At 41.2% G+C, this 19,367-nt stretch overlaps 3 protein-coding genes across 7 annotated transcripts in view; 2 read left to right on the top strand and 1 right to left on the bottom strand.

Annotated features, from left to right (window-relative positions):
- The first annotated feature begins 89 nt into the window (after positions 1 to 89).
- LOC147129404 (chymotrypsin-like protease CTRL-1) lies at positions 90 to 4,517 on the top strand. The gene is made up of 6 exons (XM_086016227.1): positions 90 to 238; positions 1,064 to 1,081; positions 1,171 to 1,333; positions 2,507 to 2,775; positions 3,659 to 3,807; positions 3,907 to 4,517. The coding sequence occupies exons 1-6, from the start codon at positions 184 to 186 to the stop codon at positions 4,204 to 4,206; spliced, it is 954 nt and encodes a 317-aa protein (XP_085872353.1). The 5' UTR covers positions 90 to 183; the 3' UTR covers positions 4,207 to 4,517.
- Positions 4,518 to 6,325: 1,808 nt separating this feature from the next.
- Positions 6,326 to 16,324, bottom strand: aldoab (aldolase a, fructose-bisphosphate, b). 5 transcript variants are annotated; one of them, XM_086016223.1, is made up of 9 exons: positions 16,171 to 16,324; positions 15,692 to 15,793; positions 11,337 to 11,469; positions 10,156 to 10,274; positions 8,809 to 9,075; positions 7,928 to 8,088; positions 7,477 to 7,735; positions 6,901 to 7,100; positions 6,326 to 6,722 (listed from the first exon to the last, which is right to left on the bottom strand). In XM_086016223.1, exons 4-9 carry the CDS (start codon positions 10,265 to 10,267, stop codon positions 6,630 to 6,632), a joined length of 1,092 nt encoding a protein of 363 aa, XP_085872349.1. In that variant the 5' UTR covers positions 10,268 to 10,274; positions 11,337 to 11,469; positions 15,692 to 15,793; positions 16,171 to 16,324; the 3' UTR covers positions 6,326 to 6,629. The 5 variants fall into 5 exon arrangements, with proteins under 5 accessions (XP_085872349.1, XP_085872350.1, XP_085872351.1 ...); XM_086016224.1 differs by lacking the exon at positions 16,171 to 16,324 and adding an exon at positions 15,927 to 15,984; XM_086016225.1 differs by lacking the exon at positions 11,337 to 11,469.
- The window catches only part of LOC147129402 (integrin alpha-M-like), an 11,084-nt gene continuing 5,379 nt past the window's right edge, over positions 13,663 to 19,367 (top strand). Inside the window, exons 1-12 of the mRNA XM_086016201.1 lie at positions 13,663 to 13,759; positions 14,113 to 14,215; positions 14,299 to 14,396; positions 15,018 to 15,088; positions 15,161 to 15,275; positions 16,791 to 16,918; positions 16,990 to 17,132; positions 17,237 to 17,387; positions 17,488 to 17,638; positions 18,452 to 18,525; positions 18,678 to 18,792; positions 19,101 to 19,237. Of these exons, the coding sequence (XP_085872327.1) occupies positions 13,723 to 13,759; positions 14,113 to 14,215; positions 14,299 to 14,396; positions 15,018 to 15,088; positions 15,161 to 15,275; positions 16,791 to 16,918; positions 16,990 to 17,132; positions 17,237 to 17,387; positions 17,488 to 17,638; positions 18,452 to 18,525; positions 18,678 to 18,792; positions 19,101 to 19,237 (1,323 nt within the window). The 5' untranslated portion in view covers positions 13,663 to 13,722. The remainder of the gene's footprint in view (positions 13,760 to 14,112; positions 14,216 to 14,298; positions 14,397 to 15,017; positions 15,089 to 15,160; positions 15,276 to 16,790; positions 16,919 to 16,989; positions 17,133 to 17,236; positions 17,388 to 17,487; positions 17,639 to 18,451; positions 18,526 to 18,677; positions 18,793 to 19,100; positions 19,238 to 19,367) is intronic.

Raw genomic sequence — 19,367 nt, 5'->3', positions numbered from 1 at the left:
CGCTTCATTGCAAAAAACACATCTTGCCCAGATAAGACGCCATTAAGCCTAGCATGAACACTGCATGCAGTGACAATGGAAGTGAGCGGTACAGAAACTGGTTTCATAGGAGTGGCTACTGTATAAATAGACACGTGAGGGCAGGAAAACAAAGCAGCCAACTTACTCCTGCACTTGAACAACATGATGCTGCGGACAACATGGGCTCTACTTTTGGGTATATTACTCACAATTCAAGGTGAGGGCACACACAACTCGACGGATACTCTCGTTTTCCATTTAAAATACACATTTTGAGAATGTTATCTGTTTTCCTTGTACGACACAAAGAGAACTCTTCTCACAATGATTCACCGCAGGGATCACCGTGTCCAAAAATTCAAACAGTAGCAAAAATGCTGCTTGAAGGGGATTTTTTTTCTACATTCTTCATATAAAACAAGATCCTGATCTGATTTTGATGGTCACCTTGTCCTTTAATATTTTTTATGCTATAATTTTGTACTAAAATCCATGACTCGTGCCCCCCCCCCCTAAAAAAAATTCAGTTTACCAAATTGATGAAGTGAACCCCCCCGCCCCCGAAAATGTAAGTGATTACATAAACATTTATGAATGTCATGAATTTATCCACACTGCAGCCGTCACTCGGGTTGGTCGCCAGTTAAATGTATTCATTACAAACAGTATCATTATTTCTTTTTTTTTTATTCAAGAAAAAAAACATGGACACAGGGAAGTAAGTACACATTATATTTCTGGGGGTCAAAATAAAGTTACTTGTTTTAACGAACTTAACTTGGCACTTGACTTTTGTAGCACCGTTAGTCGAGTTCAATTCAACTAATAAGACGAAGCAAACGGATCAGCACAACAAAGCCGAAAAAAAGACATGACTGAAATATGACCATCCAGTGACTTGAAATCAAACAGTAGTTTTTGGCACATTTTTGAATGTTTTCATTGACGATAACAACTCGGTTTATTTACAGTCACCAGTTTGAAGTGAAACGTCTCACTATAATACACAATACCAATTCTTTTGTTCATATCTTTCCTACAGGTGGCTCAAACGCTCAGGGTAGGTTGTGCATTATGCGTCGTCGCCATAACGACGAGTCTACGTCACAGTATTTCTAAGCCTTTAACGCTTTGTTCCTGGTCCGCTAGAGTGCGGAAGGGCGCTGCTCAACCAAAGGATCGTCGGAGGTGACGATGCCCAGGCGGGCCAGTGGCCCTGGCAAGTCAGCTTGCATGTAAATGGGAGTCACATATGTGGAGGGACCGTGATCAGCCAGCAATGGGTGCTCACGGCAGCCCACTGCATCCTAAGGTAAGGCCACGGTCGCGTCACTTCCGCTTACTTGTCCGTCTATTGTCACAGGAGGCAAAAGTAGCCATACTCTGCACTTAAAGAGCAGACACTGGTAAAAGTAGAAGGACTGATTTAAGTCTTTTGAGTAAAAAAAAAAAAGTACAGACTGAAATGTGAAGTTCAGTGGTTTAGTGGAGCGGGTGAAAGGCCGTTGTGGGTTTCCTGCTCCTGCCTTAATAGGTTCAAGGTTCATTAGGACGCACCCACTTAGAACAATGTGTCTCTGTGTAGAGCATGATTAAACATATCTTTGAGTCAATTGTCACAACTTTGTATTTATTTAGGGGTGTGACATGTGCCAATGCCAAAAATTACATTTCGATTTAGTTCACGTCTCATTGTGAAAAGGTTGAACCATGTGCGGCTGCAGGCATTAATGCCCAAATTCTGTTTTAAAAAACAAGAATGTATGAAATGAGGAATATATTCTAATATTGTAGATTACATAAATGGGCAAAAATCCACTTTCGCTTGTGCTTGAGCCGTCTTTTTTTTCTTTTTTTTTTTAAAGAGGAAGTCAACCTAAACATGTTTTTTTTCCAAGAATATGTTCTATGCAGGCCCACTACTTGAAACAAGGCATTCTGATAACTATTGCGTTTTGCAGCAAAATCCACCCATTTTTAGCCATCTCGCGGGGGGCGACCATTTTGTCAATTTTGTCGACTAAAAATGACATCGAAGTTGCTCAGGGCTCAGATAATGACCACTCATGGCTCAGCTTGAGAAAACAGGTGAGCTGTGATTGGTCGTTACCTGAGCCCCGAGCAACTGCGATGTCATTTTCAGTCGACAAAAAGTGACAAAATGACCACCCCCAGAGATGGCTAAAAACGGGTCGATTAACTCTTATTCCACAAACACAATATTTATCAGAATGCCTTGTTTCAACTGGTGAGAGCCTACATAGAACATATTCTTGAAAAAAAAATGTTTGTGTTAACTTCCCTTTTAAATTTCCCGTTTATCATTTAATGCCTGCAAAATGGGCATCCATCATAGACGGACTGGTCTGCCGGCTAGGTGGAATTCCCAGCTCTGCTCCTAAGCAGTAATGAAATCTCAATAACCAGTAAAAGAAAATTATGTATTTACCTTTTTTTTTCCTTCCCCCCCGCCCCTTAAATATAGCACAGACCTCAATGTTTGGCTCCTGTACTTTGGAAAACAGAATCAAAGCACCACGGGTCCAAATGAGGTCAACCGCACTTTGGCCCAAATTATCATTCACCCCAACTACAACGACCAGAACTTTCAAAACGACATCGCACTCATGAAGCTGAGCAGCCCCATCACTTACACTGACTTCATCGGACCCATCTGCATGGCAAGTAACTCCAGCAGTTTCCACAGCAACACCATGTGCTGGGGCACTGGATGGGGCAGACTGGGGAGTGATGGTGAGTATGACCGTCACACTTATCTTGATTATTCACTCATAATTGTAGGATCCCGGGAATCAGCCACCATGATTAAAAAAAAAAAAAAAAAAAAAAAGTGAGTCAGCAAAAATGAATGTCTATGGAACACTTTTTCAGAAACGGAAAACAGTTAAATGATGCGACAGAAAAAGAAGTATTCCTCCACCCTCACTTTCTCTCCATGACATGCGCACAATCACAGCCAACAACGAGGCCCTCAAAGCAGCCACATAAATTCGATTTTTTTTTTCTTTTAAATCACTGATCAAACTCCTGTTTTGCCATTCAGCTCCTTGTTAAACAACAGTTAGTTGTGCAAAAAGGAAGTAAACATTGACCCAATGGACATGCACATGCAAAAATTTAGAGAAGGTCCAATTAATTGAATCTGTGACAATTAGAATGTATTTAAGCTTTATTTGAAAGTTAAACTTCCCTTTTTTAGACACATTGAGCCAGGTCAATGAATAACAAAAAACATTGCACAAACAATGTACTGATCTGATTTGTTTTCTTCCCATCCACAATATACATCAATAATCATGGCCAAACATGAACGTTATAAAATGAACTCACAGCCATTGCTTTCTGTCGGCGTGAGAAGCAGGATTGAAGAGGATCTGACATTGAATAATCCTCAGAAAAAACTCGGATGATGATCTGAAATACTTCCTGTTTTTATTCTTGCTCGTTCAAATTTTGTGTAAAAAAATAGCATAGCTTCATCTAGTGGTCAACCATGGGATTACACACAAAATAAACAGGAAGTAGAACAAATTATTATTAAAATAACAATGCCAATTCATCATTGTTGGGGATGCTGTCCTGTCAATTGGTAAAAATGACTTTCTTTCCCCCACAGAGCCAAACGTGGCCTTTGAAAGGCTGCAAGAGGTTGAAATTCCGATCGTCGGAAACCGGCAATGCAGCTGCGCCTACACACTGGTGGAAAACGCAAACGTCACCAGCAATATGATATGCGCAGGGGAGGAGGGCAAAGGAATATGCCAGGTTTTTGTCTTATTGTGTTTACAATTGAGACTGAATCGTTTCATCTTTCCGTCAACATTCTGAGCTTCATCAGTCATTTTTTTTCAAATGTGTTTTCAGGGTGACTCAGGCGGACCTGTGCAGTGTAAGCAAGGCTCAGTGTGGATTCAGGCGGGCCTCGCCAGTTTCGGCATCCCCTGCGCCACGGGCCTTTTCCCCGAGGTCTTCGCTCGTGTGTCGTACTACCAAGAGTGGATTACCTCGCAAGTGGCAGGGGCCACCATTAGTTTTGTCACCTACACCTCGACTGGTGTAGACCAAGACAGCAGCTTTGTGTGCCCGTTAGATAGCTCGGCAGCCACGGCAACTCTTTCCAGCCTCGGCGTCTTGCTCCTCCTGCTGAGCATTCCGTTTTTATAACTGACTGAATCGTATGACACTGAATTGAAATGTTCATCATTTATATTCTTAATGAATCACATTGAATTACATTTCTTTCTACAAGCTTAGCATCCCATGATTCCGTTCCACACCCGCAACACGTGTATGAACATTACCATTGTAACCACACTGTGACTTTACTGTTTACATTTCCTATTTTATCCATGATTAGCATTAAATTCGTCAAATATGACACATTGTACCGAAGCCACAATTGCGCCGGTTATTTTGTCATGTTTTAAGAGTTGATTAATGGACTTGAAATAAAGAACAATTGATTGATTAATCAATTAATTGAACATTCATTTCAATTGTGGGGAATATATTAGCATGTAAGCAATTAAGGTCAAAATGAGGGATGGCTAAGTACCGACACCAGCCTTATTTCAAGGTATCGGGTACTCATGAAGGATATTTAACATACCGATATTTAACGATATTTATCTTTTTCCAGGTTCATACTGCAATCAATTTGCAACCAACATGCAAGCAATTTGCAACCAATCAAGGCCTAGAGTAAAAGTCCTCGCCAGCAGTTTGCACGACACTGCAGCGGTTAGTCGGCGAATCGTCCTGTACGTCAGAAAGAAAGAGGTTTGTTCACAATTGTCATTATGTTAATTAAAATTCATATTTTAAAAGCACTAGTTGTATCGGTACTCAGTATCGGTGAATGCTCAAAAGTGAGTAGTTGTACTGGTATTGGACAGAGAAAAAGTTGTATCAAACATCCCAACTTAAAAAAAAATACACTTCAACTAGTACCTTTCAGCTGGAAATGGCACAAGATAACGGCAAAAAAACATGTTCAAAATGTTTCATTCAACTTTTAGAATGCTACATCAGAGCAGTGTTGTGTTATTCAAAAGAAATGTGAATCATTTTCAAACTGTGAAAAAAAAATAACATCGCTCTGACAAATCATTTTTGACTATTTCTTAAAATAATAAAATGAAATGTAACAGTCAAATATTGTGTTGTTAACTGTGGGAAATAGATTTCTTACTTCAGGGTGATGTCATTGTCGAGTGAAGAACTGTAGGACAGCATTCCGATTACTTAACTCTCTCACCACTCACGTAACAGAGCTTGACGCCCATTTCATTTTAGTATCAATTATCACGCAGAGTAAAAAAAAGATTAAAAACAATTAAGTTGAGGTGAGTTAACACATCACAACGTCCCAATTACCTAGCTTGTAATTTTAAAATGTCACTGCATGGATGCCAATCTTTGACAGACAGATCACATTTCACTTAATTGGTCCAAAATGTGTGTTTAGCCACTAGTAAGAATGTAGCGGTATCTATCTATGGCAGGGATGGGCAACTTAAAACAATTAGCGTAATTGGGGGGGACCACATAGTTGAACCGTTTAGAGACCTTGTTTAAGATTGTTCAAATTATCATCGCCTTTTCCTTTCTGTAGCCCTCCATGAAAGCATCTTTAATGTGTTGAATCAAAATCAAACATTCACAAAGATCTGCTTTTACTTTGGAAAACAACGATCGAAATTTCGTTATCAACACAGACCTAGTGACATTTAAATGTCACAATGTCAAGTGATGCAATAACAACAGTAATGGATTCTTAAAGTGGAAGTTAACGCTTATATTTTTTTTCCAAGAATATGTTCTATGCAAGAACCTAGTTGAAACAGGGCATTCTGATAAATATTGCGTTTATGGAATAAGTGTTAATCCACTTGTTGATAGTCATCCCGGGGGCGGCCATTTTGTCTTCTGTCGACTGAAAATGACATCACAACTGCTCACGACGACCAATCACGGCTCAGGTTCAGAAAACAGGTCAGCCGTGATTGGTCGTTGTGAGCAGTTGTGATGTCATTTTCAGTCGACAGAAGACAAAATGGCCGCCCCCAGAGATGGCTAAAAACAAGTACATTTTGCTGCCTACCTTACTTATATTCCGCAAACGAAAAATTAATCCGAATGCCGTGTTTACTAGTGGGCCTGCTGGGAACATATTCTTGGACAAAATATGTTTGGGTTGACTTCCCAATGTCCAATATATGCATAAAGAGGCACAAGGAAACAGTATACATGATTGTGAATTCAAGAAGGAAGTCAAACAACATAGAAGGGTAAACACTTTATTCCATTGAACCGGTATAAATTACATCACTGCGCTTGATGGAATCGATCCAACGAAAAGTAGAACAACTTGTGTAAAAACAGTGTGGGAATATTCACCTGAGAAAAGGTGTGCATCGGCGTAAGGTCAAGGGAATGGAGGCAAATCTTGCGGTTGTGACAACCTTTAGGAGGTGATTTTCCACTCTCACTTTTCAACCGAGAGGCTTTCCACTAGCGGAGAGGTGACAAACAAGAGCCGTGCGACTGGTGTAGTAAGTGTGAGAGCGTGAATGTGGTGATTTGCTTTAATAAGCGTGATTAGCCACAAACAGGGACTCTCCGCCGGCAGCGCTGGCTCCAGAGGAAGCGTATTTTCCCTGGCATGCCTGGCTGTTGGCCTGCAAGACGAAAAACAGGACATAAATACAATGGGCTAACAATCGATTTGTACTTTTATACTTCACTATAATCACTGAATCAGTACTTCTACAGTACGTTTACCTAAATACATTCCTATACAAGTATTTGTACTTGGGAGTTAAATAACAAAGTGCAAGTATTTGTGCCAACACTCACCAGAGCTCTCTTGATGAACTCCTCCTGGCACGCCTTTCCGTTCTCCTTTTTGCCGCCCCAGGCCTTGAGGGCTGACGCCTGCAGGGCACGTCCGTATGAGAAGGTCAGGGCCCAGGGCCTGTGCAGAGGGCACTGGTTCATGGCGTTCAGGTTGACCGAGGCCTCCTCCTCGCTCTGACCACCGGACAAGAAGGTGATGCCTTAGGAGGAAGAGGAAAATAATCATTTAAGACATTGTGGGTTATGTATATGAAATGATGCCAGACGTTACAAATGTGTTTGGAACAGTTTGTTCTCAAACGTTTTAGGTCCAGGGTGCCCTTACATGGGAGACTTTTTTGCAAGGACCCTCACAACAATGAAACATATCAACCATGTGTACCCCTAGAAGACATAGGAATTGAAAAATTGCCTTGACAAATAGTTTTGTTGTAACAACAAATTCGATTTGTGATGTCATGAGAAAAAAGTTGTATTTTCCCAAGATAAATGGTATAGTATTAAAGTCTAAAGTCAATTTTAAAATGATAACTTCATTCTCATACTGTTACAATCCAAAAGGGAGGTTTGTCGCACCAGGCACTGCAGGGGGCACGGTGCGGCGGAGGGCGGTAACGGTGGCCATGGCGATCTCCTGGTTGCTGTACTTCATGGAGCAGGAGTGGCCGGCGGTAACCATGTTGGGCTTGAGCAGAGTGCCCTCCAGGTAGACGTGGTGGTCGGACAGAGCCTTGTAAACGGCAGCCAGGACCTTCTCGGTGACGTACTGGCAGCGCTTCAGGTCATGGTCGCCATCGGGGAGGATCTCGGGCTCCACGATGGGCACGATGCCGTGCTGGGAAATGCAACGGAGCAGCGTTATGTAACGCCATGAAAGACGGAAACTAATGTGTGCACTTTGACTTAAATAGAGGTATTGAATGACTTCTTCTGTTCGCACAAGTATCGGTACTCGCTGATTGGCCGGGAGGAGTCAGTTGCTTTTTGGCACCTCATACGAAGGTTGTCAAGCACACTCTCGTCTTACCATCTGGCAGATGCTGGCATAGCGGGCCAGGACGTTGGCGTTCTCAATGATGGCCAGTCTTGAGGGAGTGGTGGGGGTGATCTTCAGCACGCAGCGCCATTTGGCGAAGTCGGCACCGTCCTTCTTGTACTGGGCGCAGCGCTCGTACAGTCCATCGAGACCTGGAGCCAACCAAAAGCTTTAGCAAAACAACAACAACAACAAAGGATCACGCCGGTTCATAAGCAGCAAAAATAAGATAAAACGAATGTATTATTTAATTGAAGCAAAGTGAACTGCCAACAGAACAGATTTTTTTTTCTTCAAAGATATAAACACGGTCTATAGCATGATTGTTTACTTATTTGAAGCTAGAACATGACCATTAAGATCTGACAGACACCGACTAAGGATCATTTTTCCTTCTCCAAAATACAGTATTTGAGCCACTGAGAACTAGAGTGGGCTAACTCACTTGACTACCAACATGCACTGGCACCCCAAGATATATATTTTTGAAGTACTGAGTGCAATAATGGACTTCTATTTGAGCCACTGAGAACTCGAGTGGGCTAACTCAAGTTTTTGCCATTTTGTAGAAGAGAACTTTCAAGTTTCATGGCTGTAGTGCAACAGTGGTCTAAGTGCAAACATCCATAAATCTAAACGTGATACAACTAAATCTACATCTGTCCATATTTCAAAGATGATTAAAAAAAATCACTTATACCAACATGCACTGGCACCCAAGATATATATTTTTTGAAGTACTGAGAGCAATAATGGGCTTTTTTTTTGGTCAAAATTGGCCCTGAGACTGATTTAGACTCATATTCATCAAAAACAAATACCTTTTCTCTAACAGAGTTAGCCCACTCTTGCAGTGTGTTGTTCGGGCTCACCCTGAGTCGTCGTCTCGCCGTTGGTTCCGGCCAGAGGGACGACACCTTTGTCGACCTTGATTCCCACCACCATGCCTCTCTCTTTGAGGTGCTGGGGGAAAAGCTTGCCGCTGTCGGTCTTCTGGTACATGGTCTCGTGGAAGAGGATGACGCCGCCAATGCAGGGGGTGGCGCGCTCATCGGCGGTGAAGAGGAGCTGGCGGTACAGCCTCCTGTTCTCCTCAGTGTTCTCAGCGTTGATGCTCTGGAAGCGCTTGGCAACGCTACCTGGAGAGGACAGCGGGCAAGTTTAGCGCGCACCGTATCGGTACAATATCTCCCAAGACTATTATCGAATAAATCTAACGTGGCGTGTGTAAAAGTATACATAAAAAAAATATTTTTTTTAAATTGTCCAAATGTGGTATTTAATTTACATTTTGATGCTATGAAATGTTTTATTTGTACATTAGATGAGATTAGATGCAACAATTTGCAATGAAATGCAAATTGCAACGAACCAGAAGCATATCATCCATCGCTGTGGGGTAGAATACCAGCATGTCCAAATATGGTCGTTTTTCCTATTTTTCACAAATTGGTACTATTGGGTGTCCCCCCGCATTGGGAGCCTTTCACCCGGACACGCTGCTTATACAGAGCGCTCACCCGCACTGCTTGTTGGTGCCCTCCCATCAGCGCACCGATTGGATGGTCGATTCTCCGAGGGCCACCAATCACGACCAAGCAGTGCTAGTGAGAGCTCTATACAAGCAGCGTGTAAGTGCTCCCCCGTCAGACAAGCGGCTCATCAAAGAACACACGCCAACATTTCCAGATTCCAGTCAGACAAGCGGAGCGCTCATTGAATTTGAACAGAAAGAGTGACTCACTGCCGATATTTGAACAAAAAGAGTGACTCTGCGCCACGGCAAACCTCGCCGCGAAAAATAGACTAAAGACGGATTAAATACATGGGCTTCCGACTACACTTAGTCCGTCTATTTTATTTTTTTTCCCGGCTTTCGTCAACCGTCAGCAAAATGGGCGTCCGTCAAAGGCGGATAGACGGACCGGTCCGTCACATCGACGGAATGGCCAGCTCTGCACAAATCTATGAAACTGTCTTGGACACTTGAATTTGAGAAGTGTCTGAAAACTCTTCTCAGATTCATTATCCACCTATTACAATACTTAGCTCATTGTTTTATGACATTCACTCATGGCTCTCAGACCTTTGGAAAAGAGTTTGGGGAGATGATGTATTCACAGTCGTTTGCTTTTGTGAACTATTAAAGCCGTTTTTGGAAGCTGATTATATAGAATATACATGTGTCCGGTGTATAATAGCGCAACGGCGATCCTTACCGGTAGACTCATCGGCGGCGAGGATTCCCTTGCCGGGAGCGACGATCTTGTGAGCGATATCACTGAGCTCCTTCTTCTGCTCAGGAGTGAGGAAGGGGTATGCGTGAGGCATCTTGACTCTGTTCAAGGAGGGAAGAAAGAGGAATACTTTGCAAAACGAGATCGGATAAAAGGGTACAGGCCGCGGTTGTGACTCAAAAGCGAAACCTCATCAAAATGCAATCCTACTCAACCGCATGACATCCTGCCTCACCAACAAACGGTGGTCTGGTTGTTTCCTTCTTTTAGCAACACCCCCACCCCCACCGCCATCTTACACTTGTGTGATAACCACAAGCATGTGTCTGACCTATTCCATTTTCTTCTTATCCGTGACCTTTTCCTACTCTTCCACTGCATGCCTCACTTCGCCTCTCCCCGACAACACGAGGCTGTACTAAATATACACAACCCAGCAATGCATCCACTCTGACTTAGCACCAGGGTGTTACATAAAAAAAATGAAATGAAACTGTAGCATGAAAACCAAGGACATGATACAAAACAAGAACAAGTCATGCTAGCAACAATCATACCACGTGGTTCATAAATAATGAATTACTTTTTAACACCTTATTCTCCTTATAAGGTCATATACGGCAAATCTTGCACGAAAATCACACCGTACCTGCTAAACGGTAATGGTTGTAGTTCTCATTGCATGCTCGGACATTTAAAAACAGAGTTTAAAATGTCACAACATATTAACTGTTTTATACAATATTTTAGTCGTACCTCATGGTTTAGAAATAATGGATTACTTGTTTTTTCTCAACCAGCCTTATAAGGTCATATATGGCAAATCTTGCACGAATATCACAGCACATCTGCTAAATGGTAATGGTTGTAAATCACAATGCATGGTCAGACATTTAAAAAAATGGTTTAAAATGCCACAACATATTAACTCTTATATACAATATTTTCGATTTTAACGTCATTAGTAGCCTGTTTATAAATGGTACTTTTAAGGTAGTGAGGGGTGCCTTAGGCGTGAAAGTGAATCATAGTAATACATATTTGATTTTTTTAGTGCATTAGAGGGATGTAAGACTACATGGCAAAGTGCATGCACACCATGTTTTTAATCCCCAAAAATACGGAAATGTGTCTAAAGTCAATGCCCGCAGTTGTCCTTTTACCTTTGAGATCAGAAGGAGAGCTGGGAGAAGAAAAGCGGAGGTAGAGAAGTAGCCTTCGTCTGCGACACCCTCTGGGCCGGCTGGCCCTTGTATTTATCCTCCCATTGTGACCCTTCACATTTCAGCTGCTCGGCTATAAAAAGAACAGGACGCAACCAGAGATGGCTCGTGACATTCAGCGCGTCTCAGGCCGGAGCGATTCAATGGCGGGTGGCCAGAGAAAGGGCAAACGGTCTAGCGAGTACAAAATGGCAAAGAAGGAAAAAATAAAGCGGGTCTCACTTTTGGGGCCCAAGGACAGACATCCCCGTCATAATCCGAACACCATTTCAAAAAATGCTACGTGTACACTAAAATGTCATAGAACGGTGATTCTAAAAGTGTGGTACTGGTACTGCAAGTGGTACGCCGGCTCCCTCTAGTGGCATGAGAAAGATCCACCCTAACTCTTTTGATTTATTTATATCATGTTGTGGACCCCCAAGCAACGACTCGCGGTTCCGACGGAGGTACTCGCACCCTAGTTTGAGAGCCGTTGCTGTATTATGCAAACAAATGCAAACAGAAGCCGAGCTTGAATACGCATCAACTGCGAGAAGCGCGGCAGTGAGCAGTGAGATCCCGTTATACACGAGACACCGAATGTTTCGTAATCCAACCTGCTTGCAGTAACACAGAGCGGGCTGATCCTTGACCTTTCTGTGACCTTTCCCTGTCGTCCTTTCTCGGTGGGAGGAAGCCGGGGTCAGCTGGCACGCACGCTAAAGGTCACACATGCACACAGTCCAATTGCACCAGCTTTCATCGACCAGTCGTTGAGCAGAAAGTTGCACGTGAGCGTAAAGATTTGCAACCCTGACATGGCCATTCTGTTGTTATTTCATTTTTTTACAACTTCAGTCTGACCGATTTGACTGAGCGGCGTAGTGTGCTGCCCTGATTACGCGCTTATACATACAGGCGGAAGAAAAAGTAGTTCTCACCAGCTGTGAAAAGATCTCAACGGTTTTAGTTTAGTTTTAGTATCGCTATTGCGATTCGAATCGGTTTTAGAGCGTAAAAGTCTGTTCTCAGAAGTATTGCTGGGAAAAATGTAGGTGCGCCTCACTTTTAGCAGAAAAGACAGAAAGGCCGACTTCCCGAAATGTAGCTGTGAGTGTTGACAAGTCAATGTGCACCGCTGATAACTTAAGAGGACAACGACCACAAGCCAAGTTCCTCTCTGACATCAAATTTAATTTCACTTGACATGTTCCATTGTGTTGACAACCTCTGTTTGGGCCACCACTGTTTGAATGACCTTTCACAGCCACACAGACCAGAGATGAGTGTAATAATTAATCCGTTTGTCCTAAAATTCTGTGAAATAAAACTGAGTGTACTACTTGGCTGTAACCACCAGGGGCAGTGTCGATCCGGCTTTTTTGGTGACGGAAGAAGAACAAGTTTAGACATCCCATTTGAAATAATATTTGGAAAAAATACATTAACATGGTTTGAATCACTATGAAGTTAATGTAACTGTCCTCCACGGTGAACAAGGAAGTAACCAAGTATTGAAGAATTTTCACTTTTACTCTTTAAATTTGAAAACATATATTTGTACTTTCTCCTCCCTTACTCTGTAAAAAAAAAATACTTGGAGGAACTACTATTTTGTATGCATTTTTTTTTTTGTTCCCATTGTGCCAAGTTATCAAAATGCATTTTGTCTACAATTAACATTAATAAATAAATAAAATACTACTATCTGTGAATGCTTCTGCCACCTCTACGATTTACAATTAGGTGGTCGGATTGCTAAATATAAGTAACATATTAGATCATCTGCTTGCTTTGTGTCACCGCACAAATTTCATGTGTATGCCTACACAGAGTGTTCATATCGTTTTAAGTGTCTGATTCAGTAATGAGAAGGTGAAAAGGGGGATATTGCACATATGTCTGCCTTTTTACGCAGCTGGTGCAATTCGGCACTTCCTGCTCCAACAATGCAATGAGAAGACACAGAGGAAGTAAAAGAAAAAGGAGAAATAAATGGAGTTATTTTGGTATTTTTTGTGTTGAATGAAACAATGAGTCAATTTCGATCATTTTGTGACAGCACCGTGTCAGCGAGATCAAACACGGCATGTTACCAAAAAAGGAGTGGTAAAGTAAATCACTTAATTGCAGTTGTCAAGTTGTCCGCATCAAAAATAAAGAACGCGTTTGATTTCAATTCGTTCTATGATAGTAGCTAAGCAGTCCTTGAGTGAGGATGGTAGTCTACATCCGAGTTGCTCTTACTACCTCTTTTAGCTGTCACGTTATTGAGTCCGTCATTTCTGCCTTCAACACTTTCCTGTCTCGTTGATGCCTTGCAGCGTTTCACTGCAGTCGCACAATGGACTGGCTCACTACTGCTACACTTTTTCTGACAGGTAAGATAAGAGTCTCTTTTCTCATACGCCACACGCTGGTCTTTAGCGATTGGAAATGCTGCAGAGACAACCATCAGAAGTCATTTCTCCTATTTCGTGATGATTTGAAATAGCATTCCGCGCAATTGGATTATTTCAGTTACTTTACATCTGTTTTCATCTATCTATAGTTTCTATCGTTGATATCTATCCATCATCCATCCTTTATTATCTTTTAAACTCTCTCTTCCTGGTGATAGTACTGTTCACTACACCATATATGGAGACATGCAGTAGGGTCAGCGTTGCACATTAGCATCAGCACGACCGCTCAACTGGTCCTTGTTTTTTTTTTTTTTTTTTCTTCTTCTCAGTATTTAAAACTACATTTGCTTTCAATATTGACCCCGTGGCTTGGAAGACCTTGACGAACCCCGCAGAAAGTTTTGGATACCAGATCGTGCAAAGACAAGCCGAGTGAGTGAAGGGATTGGATTCAAATGTCATGTTGTCGTGATGTATTACAATACAGTATAGCTTGTCTGGTTCTATTTGAACAGTTTGCTTGTCAGTGCACCCCTTGATCAGTATTCACAAGACAGACGAGGGAGAATCTTTAAATGCTCCACGGAGTCCTGCAAAGCGCTGCAAATTTCAGGTGAGCGATAATTATCTATCTATCCATCTATCCATCCATCCATCCATCCATCCATCCATCCATCCATCCATCCATCCATCCATCCATCCATCTATATATATATATATATATATATATATCTATATATATATATATATATATATAATCCTGAAACAGGATTGAAACACCTGAAACAAAGAGCTGAACATACCTAAGATCACAATCACAACACGCATGACATCACTTTTGTCAGCTGAAGGTTGCTGTCATCAAATGTGTCTTAAGAGGCGCTACTTTCTTGGTTAGCAAAATAACATGGAAAGGGTTCACTTTGGATTGTCTGCCGTGAACAATAGCATGAACGGAGATTAATACAGTCACTACCTGTTTTTTTTTCCCCCTTAGGGGAAAAAGCAGGCTTTTGGGTTTGATGACACATTGGCAAATGTCTCCATTGGGCCCTAGGCAAAATTTAATTTTGGGCCCCTCTATGTCTGCCAATAAGACATGGTTAATCATCATTCATTCAACTACCCTAGACTTCTCGTAGCAGTGTTACACTAAAAAGTGGACTAGGGTTTTCAGTATTTACCCAATATGAGTCTTCATATATGTCTTGACCAATGACTTTCTTCCTCAAAGTGCCCTCTTTTGCTGTCAACATGTCTCTTGGTTTGACCATGACAATTGATCCGTCTACACGAACAGCCATGGTGAGTCACGGTGATTTTGCGCATCAGTGCCTATGCATTCCTTCTAATCACCACTGAACTGGTCCCTCGCAGGCATGTGGTCCAACCATCCCAAAAGACTGCGGAAGCATCACCATGTACAACGGCGTGTGTTTGCAGATCGACCCTTCTGATCATGTCAAACCTCCCCTGCCTTCTTCTCTTGACAGTGCTTAGCTTTTCTTTTTAATAATGTCTAAAAATACACTGAAAAGGGGGAGTTTGTAGTGTTAAAAATTCTCACAAGATTTGGAAGGTAGCCTCACTTTAAATCTCTCCTATCCTCAAGTCTCTAAACAAAGCCCCGCCCCTTAACAAAATGAACAAGTGTGAATATCAAACATGGCTATTTGCTGTATACACAAATTGAAAGAGAACCCTGATCCACCTTTGACAATTCCAGTGTTAGCAATATTACGCTAGCATTAGCACTATCACCAAGCCAGCGTTGGCCACGGCTGCTACGTAGGTAGCACAACTTATTTCTAATGGAATTACTATAAATGTTAGCAGTTTGAAGTTTTATTTTTTGAAACGTTCAATTAGTAAAAATAAATAAAAATCAAAAAGCAGAGATAAACGTACCTGTCGAGCTAATTCCGCGTCGCTTCTGAAACCTCTTATCTGCCTGAGGTCGCTTCGCTGTTATTTGCGAGTGTAGTGAATTTGAACAGGTCCCTTTCTTCCCTGGAAAAGATCACAGCTGGGTATTGAAAATGGCGACGAAAGACTCCGTTAACACTGGATAAAAAACGCTTTTGACTTTATCAAGCCATTTATCCAAAATGCTTGAGAGCCACCTGGCTAATTTGGTAACTACCTTGTTGTCATGCCCCAACCATCTGCTATGAGGTACTTTGTCTAATGGCCTTTCAAGTACTGTCCTCACTTATATACAACCGTTTTCTAAGCCATAAATGTTTATGACATCAATTCAAGGAGCGTGCTAAACACGTTTGCTTTACATCAGGACTAAAGCATTTTAACGTACAAAGGCTATAGAACAGTGAAATGCACATTTAACAAATACAATACTTTTTTAAATGAATATATTAATGACTTACCTCACTAGTCTAATGCCCAGTTGTTGAAAACTGAGGGAGGGTTTTTTTCTGGATGGAAATATTCCAATGTAGTTTCAGCAAAGGTCCTGAAGCAGTAGGTAGCGAACGGGTCAGTGCAAGGCTGTGGGGTGGGCTCACTATGATTGACACCTCGTTTGTCACTCCCGCTGTTTCTGATTGGTTGTTTTTCCTTTGGTTCGGTGGTTTCTTGTAAATCAAATTAAAACACACAAGATGATGCCGGAGAGGAATTATTCGCCCACCCCAGATCTTTTCCCTAATGCTCTACTGTCAGGACACACTGACTTCTAACATTGCAAATTTCCCCTTTAATAGGAAACAAACAAATGTAATCCAGTATGAGCAATTCTGCATTTAATATCCACAAGAACATAAGAGAGTGACTTCACTTGCAACAGAATCTGCCACTCACACAATGGTCTTTTAAGCCATAGCAGGCAATGCAACAGCCCAGGTCAAACTGGCGCACAGTCAATTGTCTTACGAGACAGAAGGATGTCAGAGAAGATTCCATTCAGATTCATTTAAAAGCCAAACATGGACTCAAATTGTATCATTTCAGTGTGATAAAAACACTTATTCTTCTTTTTCGTGACAAGACTGCCGAAATGAAGCAGACATCGCATTTCTGCTGGATGGCTCGGGGAGCGTGGCCAAGGATGACTTTACAAAAATGAAGACTTTTGTCATTAATCTCATCGGCTCCTTTTTGGGAAAAAATTCTAAGGTGAGAGACTGTAAAACAATTTAGTATTTTTGCATATATTTGAATGTATGTCTTTTTTCTCTCCTGCCAAGTTTGCCGTGGTCCAATTCTCCAACAATCCCATCATCCACAGCAATTTTTCTCATTTTAATGCTGGCACCTGGAGAAATGACATTAATGGAATACAACAGAAACACGGAGGGACAAACACAGCTAGAGCCATCAAAAGTGTTGTGTATGTTTTTTTTTCTCTACCCTCTAATGCAACCTGAATACATATTACAGTATTACATATTACAGCTGAATCTTTATTGAAAAGTGGTATTTTTGTTGGTATAGGGATAATGTATTTGTAGTAAACGGAGGTTCCAGGCCCAATGGGAAGAAGATTCTAATAGTAATCACAGATGGAGAATCTGGTGACAGTCCGGACTTGCCTTCAGCAGTAACTGCAGCCCAAAAAAAAAAAATAGTTCGATTTGCTATTGGGGTGAGTTGTATTTCACACACACGACAACTGTAAGTTGGGAGATCACATTCTTAAATGTTGCCATATTTGTTTTTACTTTTTTTTGGGGGGGGGGGGTAAGGTGGGCAGTGCATTTAAAAACGCGAGGGCGAAAAAGGAGCTGGACACCATCGCGTCTTTTCCCTCATCAAAGCGTGTGTTTCAAGTGGAGAGTTTCTTCGCACTTGATGCAATACAACAGACTTTGCGGGACAGCATCTTTGCTATTGAAGGTACAGTCATTCTGCATAGGAGTAAGCATTGTTTTTTTCTTCCAAGAAGAAATCCATTAGGGGGCTTCTATTTTTTTCTCTGTAAAATGCAAAGGTTGAAAGGACAAGGGCACACTGAAAATAAATAGTCAAACAATCCTTTGATCGGAGCAAAGTTGAAATACTACAAGAAAAAAATGGGAGTTTTAGATTTGTAGTATAGTGAGACAGTTGAAATTTTGAAAGCTGTGATATTAAAATAAGGGTTGAAACATTATGCCAAAAGTAGTCAACCGAGTGGCATTTTTTCTATTACAAGCATAAATATATTCCTGCGTTATTATCAACGTTGAGGACCATTTGAGCGGGAATTGTATTCTCATAATAGTATGCCTTTTTTTTTTTTTTTAAACAATCATTGTAGCAATATGACAGTTTCATCATTCCCCCAACTCCCCAAAACAAAACAGACTAAAAATAAACATTGTAAGATTACAAATACTTCCAAATTACTCAAATATAAACGCTATGACATTGGCCTTAATTTGAGCAGAATACTGTTAAAATATCATTGTAGTCCTAATTTTGTGATGAAAAAATGTGAATAGGGCTTCATTCTTGAAACAGCCAAATTATATATTCTGTAATATCACCACTTTATTCCTCTTTAGAACATTTTGATGTTAATATTTTTTTTAAATCACGTGCAAATCCAAGAGAAAAAAATATGAGAAAAACATATATAGAAACAAAATCATAATTACTGTAAAGTAATAAGGAAACAATTACCGGTACATTGTTAAAATGTAATTTGTGTTCTTTATGTCATGGCAGGCTCTCAATCAAGCGGAGAGACTCTCAAAATGGAGATGGCTCAGCGGGGATTCAGTGCTGCCTATCTGCCTGGGGTGCTACAACACAACACAACACAACACAACACAACACAACACAACACAATGCAATGCAACGCAACACAACACAACACAACACAACGCAACGCACATGAAAATAGTTTTGTGGCTTTGAAACAATTTTCCTTATATTTCTGTGGTCATTCTAGGGAATACAGATAGCGACTGTAGGGGCAAACGAATGGAGAGGAGGCTTCCAAACATACACAGGCCGGGGAGAAAGTGCCTATTTACCGATGAACATTGCTCCTGACAGCTATCTGGGTATGATTGTGAGAATATTTTACAAAATTGATTCATCCTATTGCTGTTAAAATCAGGAATTGCTGGCAATTTTCTTTCCAGGGCTCATCGATTTGATCACTTGTTGCTAGGCAGAGTTTATTGTGCTCAATCAATGAAAAAAAAGAATGGCATTCTTGTGTATTGGCATATGTTTAGGGCTTTCAGCTGTGTTTATTTTTTCTTCACCACTCTGTATTAAATATTAGTCACTAATTGGAATACAAGACGCACAGCACCATCTGCTGAATCTGGAACCACATTGCACATCATCTCCTGTTCAATTACAGGTTATTCCATAACAGTTGCCCAAACGCGGTCCGAAAGTTTGACGGTAGTTGGTGCGCCAAGATATCAACACAGAGGAGTTGTGATGGTGATTTCCCAAAACAGGCTTGAACAAACAATAGATCCCTTCAAATGGCAGGTATGCTCTCACAGTGTTGCATTTTAAGTATTCTTTCCTGATGTCAAGTTTCTGACCGAATAGAATAAGCCAAAATTATTAGAAAAATCCAGCCAAGGCAGCAAAACAGACACAAAAAAAAAAAAAGAAA

This window comes from Filicampus tigris, chromosome 19 (assembly GCF_054856515.1).
Source record: "Filicampus tigris isolate MCC_2025a chromosome 19, RoL_Ftig_1.0, whole genome shotgun sequence".
NCBI classification, from domain to species: Eukaryota; Metazoa; Chordata; class Actinopteri; order Syngnathiformes; family Syngnathidae; genus Filicampus; species Filicampus tigris.
Note: the sequence above shows the minus strand (reverse complement) of the source record. Positions and strands in the feature narration are given on the sequence as shown.